The sequence below is a fragment of the Pteropus vampyrus genome, unplaced genomic scaffold, assembly GCF_000151845.1.
Source record: "Pteropus vampyrus isolate Shadow unplaced genomic scaffold, Pvam_2.0 Scaffold419, whole genome shotgun sequence".
NCBI lineage: Eukaryota > Metazoa > Chordata > Mammalia > Chiroptera > Pteropodidae > Pteropus > Pteropus vampyrus.
The window spans coordinates 639,444-652,534 of NW_011889200.1; the positions used below are offsets into that span (position 1 = coordinate 639,444).

General features: G+C 36.5%; 1 protein-coding gene across 2 annotated transcripts in view; it reads right to left on the reverse strand.

The window, feature by feature from the left end:
- The window catches only part of RNF128 (ring finger protein 128, E3 ubiquitin protein ligase), a 98,401-nt gene that overhangs the window by 12,583 nt on the left and 72,727 nt on the right, over positions 1-13,091 (reverse strand). For both annotated transcript variants that reach the window (XM_011380979.1, XM_011380978.1), the window contains exon 3: positions 3,592-3,663. In XM_011380979.1, the coding sequence (XP_011379281.1) occupies positions 3,592-3,663 (72 nt within the window). The remainder of the gene's footprint in view (positions 1-3,591; positions 3,664-13,091) is intronic.

A 13,091-nucleotide genomic window follows, 5' to 3' on the forward strand; every position in this document is an offset into this window, starting at 1 on the left:
TTGCATGTAGCTCTCCAATTATTGCACATTAACAGTCAACAATTGGCTATACTTTCTTCATTGAATTGCCTTTATACTTTTTAAATTTATTTATTTTATATTTTTTATTTATTTTTATTTAGTTTCAAGTGTCCATTACACTGGTTAGACATCTATATAGTTCATAAAACGATCCCCCCGCCGATTGCATCCACCCTCCCCTGACCCTCCACCTAGCCAATGTATTAATGCTAACTGCATTTCCTATGCCGTGCTCCGCATCCCTGTGACCATCCATCAGCTACTAATTTGTACTTCTTTAGCCCTTTACCCCATTCTCTCAACCCCCCAAACCAATCCCAAATTGTCCACTATATTTGTGAGTCTGTTTTTGATTAGTTTGTTCTTTTTATTCCTTAGATTCTGCAAATAAGTGAAATCATATAGTGTTTATCTTTGTCTGACTTAAATAACTTTTAGGTCTATCAAAGCAATATCTCTTTCCATCTCCTTCCTTTTCATATGTAGGGGTATTGTTTTCTTATCCTTTCAGCCACTCTATCTTTTGGTTGGAGCATTTAATTCTTTTCCATTTAAGGTATTTATTGATAGGAATGTAGTTGTTACCATTCTTTATTCCTGTTTTTGATACATGTTTTTTCTTCTTAAAGAAGTCCCTCCAACATTTCCTGTAATACTGGCTTGGTAGTGATAAATTTCTTTGTTTTATTTTTGTCTGATAAGCTCTTTATCTGTCCTTCAACTCTAAATGATAGCTTCGTGGGATAAATTATTCTTGCTTGTAGATCCTGGGTCTTCAACCTGTCGAATATTTTTTGCCAAGCCCTTCTGTACTGCATTGTTTCTTTTGAGAAATCAGCTGCCAGTCTTATGGGTTTTCTCTTGCTGCTTTTAATATTCTTTCTTTGTATTTAACCTTTGGCATTTTAATGATGATGTGTCTTGGTGTGGGCCTCTTTGGATCCCTGATTTTTGGAATTTTCTGAGCTTCCTGGGGTTTTATGTCCATTTCCTTCACCAGGTTAGGGGAGTTTTCCATCATTATTTATTCAAACAGCTGTTCAACATCTTGATTTTCTTCAGTTAGGCCAATCAGATGGATATTTGGACCCTTAATAGTGTCCCATATGCTCCTTAAATTATTTTTATAGTCTTGACATCTTATCTCTTGCCATTCTGATTGAGTATCCTGATTAGCTGTCCTGTCCTCTAAATAGGACATGTGATCCTTTTCTTTACTCACTTTGTTTATTCCTTTGTTTATTCCATTTAATATACTTCTCATCTCAGATAATGTGTTCTTCATTTCAGACTGGTTCCCTTTTATAATTTCTACTTCCATTTTTATGGGCTTTTTTATCTCTTTGTTGAAGTTCTCACTGAATTTATCTACACTTCTCAAAAGTTCATTGAGCATCTTTATAACCAGTGTTTTGAATTCTGCACCTGTTAGATTTCTTGACTCCATTATATCTGGATCTCTGTTCTCTTCTCTCATATGGTTTCTGCTTCTTTGTCTTCCCATTTTGGCTGTCTTTCCGTGTCTGTTTCTATGTACTAAGCAAAGCTCCTAAGTCTCCCAGTCTTATTAGTGTAGATTTGTGAAGTAGGTGTCCAGTGGCACAGTCTTGAGAGGAGTTCAGCTGCAGGCCAAACTTAGCCCAAGCCTCTGCCCCTCTGAGGCCACCTGTTAAGATTCGGCAAGCACTCCACAGGTGCTGTGCTTATAGATGCCTCAAAAGGCCACACCAAAAACCGAGGCCAGCTGCCTCCAGTGTGAGTCTAGGCACTGCTCAGCAAGGAGCACCTGACTCACTGAGGATACACCTGGATGTGGCTTGGGTGGGGCCGTGAGTTGGGGGAGGCGGGGTTTCAGGGACTCCTCTGGGCGGAGTGACCTGTTATCCAGTTTGATGATGTCAGGGCTATGGCGGCGCTGTGTCCCTGCACTGGGAGTGGGGAAAGCTCAACAGGGAACAATGGATACCGCCAGCACTTCTGTACCCAGCCAGTCTCACCTCGGCCCTCACTCTGACAATGTCTCCTTGTAAGTTCCTGGTGCAGGGCCCCTGCATGCAGCCAAATTGGCACTGGTGCTCAGAGAGAGCAGGTCCGTCACTGCAAAAATCTGCTTGTGGAGGTGGCCCCTTTAAGAGGCATCTGCCGCTGTTGCTGCCGCAGCCTCCATCTTATTCCGCCACTTGAGACCAGGCAGCCCTGCGTCCTCACCCTGTCCTACCTTCTTCCGTTGCAGGGTGCTTTCTTGGATTTATCCCTAGTTGTATGGCTTGTTCATCTAGATTCCAGGCAATTTATCCTTACTGTTGTTCCTTGTTTCTGTCACAACTTTGATTTGGTCGCCAGAGGGATGAACAGAGCCTCTATCATCTACGCCATTTCTTTCTCTCTCTGTCTTTCTATTTTTGATAAAATCAATTGACCATATATGTGTGGGTCTATTTCTGGACTCTCCTGTTTCATTGATCTAAAGGTCTATCCTTGCTCCAATACCACAATATCTTGACTACTGTAGCTTTAAAATAATTCTGCAAGTCAGATAATGTGAGTCATCCAAATTTGTCTTCATCAAAAGTATTTTAGTTATTCTAGTTCATTTTTCCTTATAAACTTAGAATCAACTTGTCAATTTTTACAAAAGATCCAACTAGGATTTTTATTGACATTGAATTGAATCTATAGATTAATTAGGAGGGAACTGATATTTTGACAACAGTGAGTCTTCTGATTCATGCACACAGTATATCTCTCCACTTATTTAGGTCTTCTTTCTTTTTTTCCTTTGGTGTTTCACAGTTTTCGGCATATAGGTCTTGTATATATTTTGTAAGATTTATACCTAAGTATTTAATGGTTTTGGTGCTTTTATAAATGACATTTTTTATTTCAATAAGTTCCATGGATGTTTTTTGATACGTTTTACACATGGATGATAGTTTTCAACTATCCTAAATCTGGACATGGATGTTCAAGTAAAGCAATACTTAAGCACTGTATTAGTTTCCTGTTGTTGCTGTAACAAATAACCATTACTTAGAGGTTTAAAATAACACAAATTTATCCTCTTATTGTCCTGTAAATCAGAATTCTAAAACTCAAAGTGTCGGCAATGCTGTGCTTCTTCTGAAGGCTTCGGGGGGAGAATCTCTTTCCTTACCTTTTCCAGCTTCTAGAGCTGTCTGCATTCTTTGGCTCATGGCCCCTTTCTTGTATTACTCCAACCTCTTGCTTCCATTATCACATCTCCCTCTTCCTCCATCTTATAAGGATACTGTGATTATATTTAGGATCTATTTGGATAATTCTGGATTATCTCCCCATCTCAAGATCCTGAAGTTAATCACATCTGCAAAGTCCTTTTTGCCATATAAGGCAATATTCTCAGGTTCCAGTGATTTGAACCTAGGTATCTTTGGGGGCCATTATTCAGCCTACCTCCAGCATCGAATAGACTTTAAAAAGCCAATGAGATTCATAAAATTGCAATGAAAACTACTTTGGAACATTCACCTTTAACAATGGCTTGCTAAGCATTGTTCTAAAACAAAAAGCATTTTTAAGTCATAAATGTACCTTGTCTCCTTCTTTCAGTGTGCGTAGTTGAAGCCTTCCAATAGCTTTTTTAGCATCTGCCTTTAATTGTCTCTGTAATAAAAAATAATAGGTCTTAGAAAAACTATTTAAAAAATACAATGAAAAAGGTAGAGAAGATTAATCAATATTTATTAGGTTAAATGAATTTTAAAAGATAAAATCTAATTAACCATAAAAATGTCCTATTTATCTGATATCAGGTAGGATTTTTCAAATTAATGAAACTTTTCACTTATTATGTTTCCCTACCTTCTTAAACAGCATCTTTTGGCTACAGTGGTAAAGCTACATGTCCCTATTACAAATAGATTCAGATGCTATGAATTTTCAAAGAACTTTTCCTATTTTCAAGCTCAGAGAACCTTAAAGTTCACCTTTTCCATTTTTTTTAAAATTGTTTCTTGTTTAGTAGAAAGTGTACAGGATTTAGATTTAAATGGATGTAGATTCAAAATCTGACTTTGTCACTTACTAAATTAATAATCCTGAACAAATCATTTAATTCTTTGAGCTTGTTTACTTATCTATAAAGTGAAGATAACACCAACCCTTATAGTGTTATTTGGTATTAAGAAAAAAATAAATTATTGTTTGTAACCATTATTGCCTTATAAAGAGAGTAGATTCTGCAAGTGGTAGTCCTGTTTTTTTTTTGTTTTTGTTTTTTGTTTTTTGTTTTCCCATTGACCATATACCTAAAATGAGTCTGGACATGCAAAGGCAAGCCCCAGTCTCGCTTAAGGAATAAAGACTAAAATATTATAATTTTATCAGAAGTGAAGTTGGGGTATAGGGTGAAATCTAAGAGGTGAGGGAAAGATAAGAAAGAGTAATCAATGAGAAATCATCCTTCTATGTAGGGTGAACTGGCCAAAGAGGGGAAAAAACATAGTATAAGATATTCTGTACTAATTCGAAATTATTTGATGCTGCAAAAAGTCCTTCCGTCCTTTCATTAAAATCTACCATATACTCAAATATATCAAGTGAATATATGTGTAAATTGAAGAGGCTAGGTTTCACACCTGCATGGATGCCATGTGGAATAGAGAGATAGCATGTGCAACGTAGCAAGATAATAAGCAATCTTCCTATTTTGAACTGTAAAGTGAAAAAAAAAAAACTTGGTAGAAATTCATCAAAAGTAGGTACTCAGAACTAGAGGTCATTGTGAAAATGTAAACAACTTCCTCACCCCACTATATGTAGCTCCATCCCCAGGAGGGAGACCCATATCTGACATCTAGGTTACATGAAAATTAGAGATAATAAGTATCCAGCACGATGTCTGGCATATAGCAGATATTTGATAAAATGTTTATTAAATGAAAATATGATGTACTATTCATCAATTAGCCTAACAGGTTCTTGGAATATCTATAACAAATATATTTTGGAAGTGAATAATCCATCAATATAGATATATGAGGAAACTCTTTAATGCCTAAACCTACCTTCTATACAAGATATCATTTTGTGAAAGGTATTTACTTGGCTTAATGCCAAAGAGGAAACTAGTTAAACCATTTCTTTGATGTCACAGGAACAGCAGAAACTTCTCAGGTTGTTACCTGATCAGCAAATATAGCTTAATAAAAACAGTTAATAGGAAGGCCTAGTCCTCAGAACGAAAGAGGTGCTAACTGAGACCCTTTCACTCCCACTTTGAGACTTGAGTTAACTCACAAGAGGAATTCTATGATGGTAGTTTATTTAGGCACAAATATTTTCACTTTTATTTTGTTATTTGCATAATAAGTAAATAATAGAATGACAGTGAAAGGAAGTATACTTAGGATATTTAGAGCTGGAAGAATTCTTAGAGTTCACCTAGCCTGATATCTAATTTGACAGATAAGAAAACTGATGCTCAGAATCTCAGAGTTGGTTAGTATCAGTCCTACTGAAGCCCAGAGTTAAATGTTTCTTCCCCTGACATCTTTTTTTGATGTGGCTTGGAGCAAAAAGCTAGTACTACTACTTCCTTATTATTTATATAGTTATTTCATAATTTAAAAATATTTTTATACTATGACCTCATTTAATCCTCACAATAACCCCCCGAAGAAGATAATATCCCCATTTTAAAGATGAGCAAATAGAGGCTTGGAAAACTTAAAAAAACAAACAAACTTGTCCAAAGGACATGCAGTCTGTAAATGATCCATCTGTTACTGGAACTCTGCTCTTCATATTCCAAGATTCTACTACAATACACCCATCCATAATTTAGCTACCTTTTGAAGTTCTTCTGACTCCTGGATTCTGTGGTCTGTCAAATGGTAAACATCTAAGATTAATGGAAATTAATTTGAGGGTTGGGGTGGAAGGCAAGTTTTAAATGTAATGTCCGAGTCTATGCTGATGAGAACAATAGAACTTACATGCAGACCAATGCTAAAAAAAAAAAAAAAAAAAAGTGGGGGTACAAAACCCAAGATACAAGAAGATCCTAAATAGGGAATTTGATTATGAAGGATATCTAAAAGATCTGCATCAGAGTAGGAACCAATGTTTACCAAAGCAGCCTGGAATTTAAAAAAAAATCCTTTAAAAGGAAATTTGGATATTTCTAGTAACTTACTGAGCTTTTATAAAGAAAAGTCACTTTCTTTAAATATGGATGTGAGTCATGTGATTTTGGATAAAAAGCACAAACTATATTTTTAGAACTTGAATTTCACTTGCAAAACTGCCATTAGTACTCAAAATATTTCACGGTCACACTGATAGCAAGAGTTTCCAAGATACATTCACTCCTCTGAAAACTGAAATATGAGAACAATATTAAGATCAAGTAGTTTATATTACATACATGTTTAGATAATATTATTTAAGTCAAACTACTGGGTGCTCAGATATGCTTCAACATTTAAAGACAATATGCCCCAATGCAAACTGTAATTTATATATTATTCCTTTAAAAAGAACATCAAGAATACATCTACTTTGCTACACAAATTACAATGGGCACTTTGTTAATGCCTCTCCACCATATCAGAATTCTCACCTAGCCTATTTTATTATTGTATTATTTATGTCTTTCTCTCCTAACTAGATTGCAAGTAGCTAGAGGACTGGGCCTTAATCATTTTTTAAAAAATTTCCCATAGTGCCTAGTAGTTGCTCAAAGAATAGCTTCTGAATTTAGAAGACTAAAACAGATTTTCATGATTTTCTTATCCAAGTCACAGCATTACTCATTAAAAGCCTCTGTCTCCACTTTGAAATAGCTAAGAAGCCTTTTTAAAGGGCTTCTCTTTCCTTAAAGATACAGAAATAAGAAAAAAGAAATCTCAAAGTCAGGTTTCATCCAATCTTCAAATCCTTTCTAAATTGGCTACTGAGATTTGGGGAACTCTTTTAAACAAGTATGTTATACCAACAGACTCTCCCCTCCTTCTCCCCAATCCTAAGAGGTACCTCGTTTAATAATATTTGGCAGTATAGTTGAAGACTAATTTATAGAAGTTTGGTTGTTGGCATTTTTTTTTCAACAGAAGCTTAATGTCATTACTCAAAAATGATTGCTCTAGTCACTGAAGAAATCAGAGCTATATATTTTTGGTTCTGAGTGGGACTTTATTTGGCCTGAAAATTATATTCTGCCTAGTTCATTTGTGTATTTATATCCAATTAAGTAAAATAAATGTTTCAGTCTGGTGATTTGTCAGCCTAGATTTTGGTCCTAAGGCATTTAGCTTTTAGCTTTACTGAAACCCACATGAATAACATTAGGCACGTAGTCAAACCTAATTACTTGATAGGGGGAAGGGTGTGCAAAAGCAAGAAAGGAGGGTAGATATAAGCAAACTAGATTTTCCTGCACTTAAGTTACTACTTTTTTATTTATTTCTTACTTTTTTCCACCTACAGCACCTGGTGTTCCTAAGTGGTCTCCCATCCAAGTACTAACCAGGCCTTACCCTGCTTAGCTTCATCCATAATTTAGCTACCTTTTGAAGTTCTTCTGACTCAAGAAGATCCTAAACAAGTCCCCTGTTTAGGATCTTCTTGTATCTTGGGTTTTGTACCCCCACTTTTTTTTTTTTTTTTTAGCATTGGTCTGCATGTAAGTTCTATTGTTCTCATCAGCATAGACTCGGACATTACATTTAAAACTTGCCTTCCACCCCAACCCTCAAATTAATTTCCATTAATCTTAGATGTTTACCATTTGACAGACCACAGAATCTTAGATCAGACAAGAACCGGCATGTTCAGGGTAGCATGGCCGTAGACAAGTTACTACTTTTTTTAAATCAAAGTTTTCATAAAATTTGACTCAAAATTTATAAAATAGAATACTTAAAATCAAGAATTATAGTAAGAGGATTCTTTTCCTCAGATATATTACTATAAACAAAATCAACATGAGTCATGTAGCTGTTAAGGTATATAAGAACTAAAATAAATCTATTTTTTCCAATAAAAATCTATGCATATTTGAATGAATGTATCCCTAAAGGAAGGAGGAGATACAGGCTATAATAGCTTCCATCAGACTACGGAACTGCAGAGATGGGGATAAATTGGAATACAGAACACTTGCATGAAGGTGATCACTGTCAACTGTGAGGAAATGCATTGTAAAGAAAAGCAGTGAGGAAAAGAGGATTTCAACCCAGTAGATAGGTTATGGCTTAGATCATAACATATTTCAAAGAAAGACAATCAAAACCTTTAGAATTAGTGATATAAATATAAAATTAGAGTAAGTGGATATATAAAAATCTTGAGACCCATTAAAAGACCTTCCTTTTGTTCAGTGAGAAAGTCAGAGAAAGACTATAAAATTAGGTCCTACTCAGACAAGAATTTGTTTAATCTGCTCTTGTTACATAAGAACCAAAATAATGTTTTTGTAAAAGGTGCTAATTAATTCACAGATATAGGCAGGAATAGATACATGCATATAAACATACCCACCACTAATGTGTATAGTATATTGATAGTGTATGCAGACACCCAATAAATCTTCCAGTTAATTTCATGTACTAGCAGAGAAAACAATGTAACCATTAAGAAATATTTCAGATGTCTGTAGTCATGTATTAAGTTCAAGGGCATAATTTTAAGTTATTAATGTAGCTTACTTCTTCCTCTGAGACCACACAGGAGTGCTAGCTTTTTGGCACTGAACTACAAGGACATACGTGGCATATCTCTGCTCAGGGAGCCAATGTGAGTCTCAGAGTCTGAGGCTCAGATGGAGGGGTTGGGGGCTGGCCACTAGGTAATACTGCCAGCAACTGGACATGCCGCCTGAAACTCAGGACTCTAACAATGAAACCAGGTGTATATGATAAATCTTCATTGTTGTGCCAAGCAATCTTGAGAAGATAGTAATACTACATGGTCCATTGCTCCAGGTGTCTATAACAAAATCATCAATCACCAGTATAATGAACACTTTGAGAAAACATTTCCAGGGTTGACCAAAGGCCAATCATGGGTCACTTGGAGACTTGAAAGGAGTAAACAACTAGACCTACTGTGTTAACTCTCCTCACAATCCATCGCCTTCTTCCTGGTCAAAGTCTTAAACAACATAGCAGTCATAGTTATTTAGGTTTCTACAATTAGTCATAGCATTTATATATAAGGTACAGTAAGAACATAAGCATATTTAATACTTTAGAAGCCAATTAAGGGTAAAAATAGACTCAAAGAAACAATTCATCCAGTCTATAAGACCATTTCAAATATATTTATAGTGATGTACCAATTTAATGTTTACTCCCTTGATCTATTGCCACTTGAACTTTGTGATAAACTGTACAGAGCCATTTAATATAATAATAAACTAAATCTAGTTCTTCCTCAGGCCAATCACTATCCATTGTTATCACACCCTGGGGAGGTTTTAATTTCCCAATAATCTGATTATATGATTATTTATAAAAAGTAGTTGATTCTTTAATAATAGTATTGTAATACCAACAATACTAGTATTAAACCATACCACAGTATGGCTATGATACAGTTTGGTTTGGTTACAAAATAAATCAAGAAGTATCACAGAGTGTTTATTAAACATTTCTAGAAGAACTGTTCTTTGCCTACATGTTACTAGATATTATTATATGCCTACATACCAGATATTAATATACTATTAGCACCAGTGATGACGATTCTGTCATTTCTGTGTTTCGTGTTAGCTAAAGAAAAAGCCATTTATTTGTCTCAACTCATTATTATATAGTCACAAGCTCCCATTGACTTGTGTAAGGCCATTTTCCTCCCCTGGGGAGCACATGAGTACCATTTAGTTTTATTCCTATTCCTACCAGCTAGTTTATTTTAGTCTACTCTTTTGCTAAGATCAGTCAGATATCAGCAAGGTAAGTTACAATTTCACCCAGAAATTTTCTGTATATTTGGGGATCTATATGTGTCTCAAAGATGCTCTAAGTTTCCATAGCTAAAAATGGACGGCCATTACCCCAGGGCTACTTGGGCCTCCACTTGTAGTAAAATAGTTAACAGGTCCTGTTGTGTCAGAGTATATGCTCTTTCCCAGTCTTGAAAGCTAGCATCCTCTAGCATTACACATTGGATCTGCATAACTATATTGTCAAGGCTTTATCATCTTTCTAAGTGGATTCTCATTCCTTTCCCTCCTCTTGTAAGATGATTCCTTCCAATCTATTTTAGAGAGTAAATTATTTTCTTCTGAAAATCACTCTTCATTACAAGTAAATTCAGTTTGTTCCATTATATCTGGGCCTGCTTATATTTTACCTAGAATCTTCTTTTGTTTCACTGGCCAATGTTTAATACAACACATGCCCTGTTGCCATTGAGTATTAATTGCTTGAATATGGTTAGGATACATACACTGTACCTCTAAATGCTTGCTGTTCCATGACAGAGTCAAATGTACAGTTGTTACTCCCAAATTCAATGTAGTCTGAGCATGACATAAGGTTTTCCATAACCTTCCTTGTCTCAGGTTAGGGTTGTTCCCAGTGGGGACACAAATCCACCAGATAATTCCTAGTACATTATTTTCATTCACAATCCACTGATACTTTTCATCTTGTTTAAAAGTTTTCCATCCAAAAAACAGGGATGATATTTGTTCTTATACATCATACTATAACATGTCAGGCATGAAGCCACTATGTGCTGCCCATTACATTTGAGCATTTTGGTCATCAAAATTTATAGTTATACATTTATCAGTGTGCCTGACATTATATAGTATGCATCATAATGGTTCAGAAAGAAGAAATTCCTGAATATACTAATGAATTCCTAATATTCTAATTAAGTTAAGTTTCCATAACTCAATTTCATTACCATTTCTACCCATAAAATGGGGATAATGCAGTTAGCTATTTAGTGATAATTATAGCCATCATATGCATCAGACTCTTTTAAAATAAATAGGAAGGAAAATTAAATAACATGTAAATGAGGGGCAAAATGGCATAAATGATAGAAGTTTTGTTTGTCCCCTCTTGTGACCACATCAAAGTTGAGATGGAAACACATAGCAAACAGCAAGTAGAGTCACCTGGGGGTTTAGATGAACAGAAGCCCTACAACTAGGGAGAGAAATAAGAAATCGCCCTGCAATGGTTGGAAGGGGTGAAGACGTGAGGCTGCCCAGTCCCAAGCAGCTGAGTGGGACAGAGACTGTGGCAGCTGCTGATGCCTCTAAAAGGGGCCGTGTCCATGAGTAGACTTTCGTGGTGACAGACCTGCTCGCACTGAGCACCAGCATCAGGTCAGCTGTTGAGGGAGCACCAAGGACATACAGGGAGACACCAAGTTGTCGAAGCGAGGGCAGGATGCAAGGCTCTCTCCTTGGCAGAAGTATGGGCAGCATCTATTGTTCCTCTGTTGAGCCCTTCCCCACCCGGTGCATGGATTCAGCACCGCCATAGCTGAGATGTCATCAAACTGGATAACAGAGGTTGCTCCACCCAGAAGATTCCCTAAAACTCCACCTCCCTGAAATCGCAGCCCTACCCAAGCTACATTCAGTTGTGTCCTTAGCGAGCCCTGTGCCACTTGCTGAGCAGCACCAGGACTCACACTGGTGGTAGCTGCCCTCGGTTTCTGGCATGGCCTCTCAGGGGCAACTATAAGCACAGGATCTGAAGATTGCTTGCTGAATCTTAACAGGTGGCCTCACAGGGGCATAGGCTGGAATTAAACTTGGCCTGCAGCTGAACCCTTCTCAGGACTGTGCCACTGGACACCTACTACACAAAGCCACACTAATAAGACTGGGAGACTTATGAGCTTTGATTAGTACATAGAAACAGACACAGAAAAGCAGCCAAAATGGGAAGACAAAGCAGCAGAAACCATGAAAGAACAGAAATCCAGGAATAATGGAGTCAAGCAATCTAACAGATGCAGAGTTCAAAACACTGGTTATAAAGATGCTCAATGAAATTAAGGAAAGTGTAGATGAACTCAGTGAGAACTTTAACAAAGAGATAAAAAACATAAAAATGGAAATGGAAATGGAAATTATAAAAGGGAACCAGTCAAAATGAAGAATACATTATCTGATCTGAACAGTCTATTAAAGGGAATCGACAGAGTGGATAAAGAAGAGGATCGAACTATCAATATAGAGGATGGAGAAGCCAAGGACACATAACCGGAATGGCAAGAGAAAAGGAACCAAGAATATAATAATAATTTAAGGAGCCTATGGGACAAAATTAATGATAACAACATGTGACATATAGGTACCTGAAGAAGAAGAGAGAGAGCAAGAGGTTGAAAACCTATTTGAAAAAATAATGATGAAAAACTTTCCTAACCTGGTAAAGGAAATAGACATACAACCCCAGGAAGCTCAGAGAGTCCCCCAAATGGATGAACCCAAAGAGGCCCACACCAAGACACATCATAATTAAAATGTCAAAGGTTAAAAGAGAGAATCTTAAAAGCAGCAAGAGAAAACAAGTTACCTACAAGGGAGTTCCCATAAGACTGGCAGTTGATTTTTCAAAAGAAACTTTGCAGGACAGAAGGTCTTGGCACAAAATATTCAGTGTTGAAAACCCAGGATCTACAACCAAGAATACTTTATCCAGCAAAGCTATTATTTAGAGTCGAAGGATAGATAAAGAGCTTCCCAGACAAAAATAAAATAAAGGAATTCATCAACACTAAGCCAGTATTACAGGAATTGCTGGAGGGACTGCTTTAAAAAGAAAAAATAAAACATGAATTGAAAACAGGAATAAAGAATGGTAATAACTACATTCCTATCAACAAGTACCTCAAATGGAAAAGAATTAAGTGCTCCAACCAAAAGGTAGAGTAGCTGAAAGGATAAGAAAACAAGACCCCTACACATGCTGCCTACAAGAGACGCACTTCAGATTAAAAGGCACACACAGACTAAAAGGAAGGAGATGGAAAAAGATATTGCTTTGGTGGACCTAGAGGGTCCATCAATTGCACTGAATAAAGTACGTCAGATAGAGCAAGACAAATACCTCATG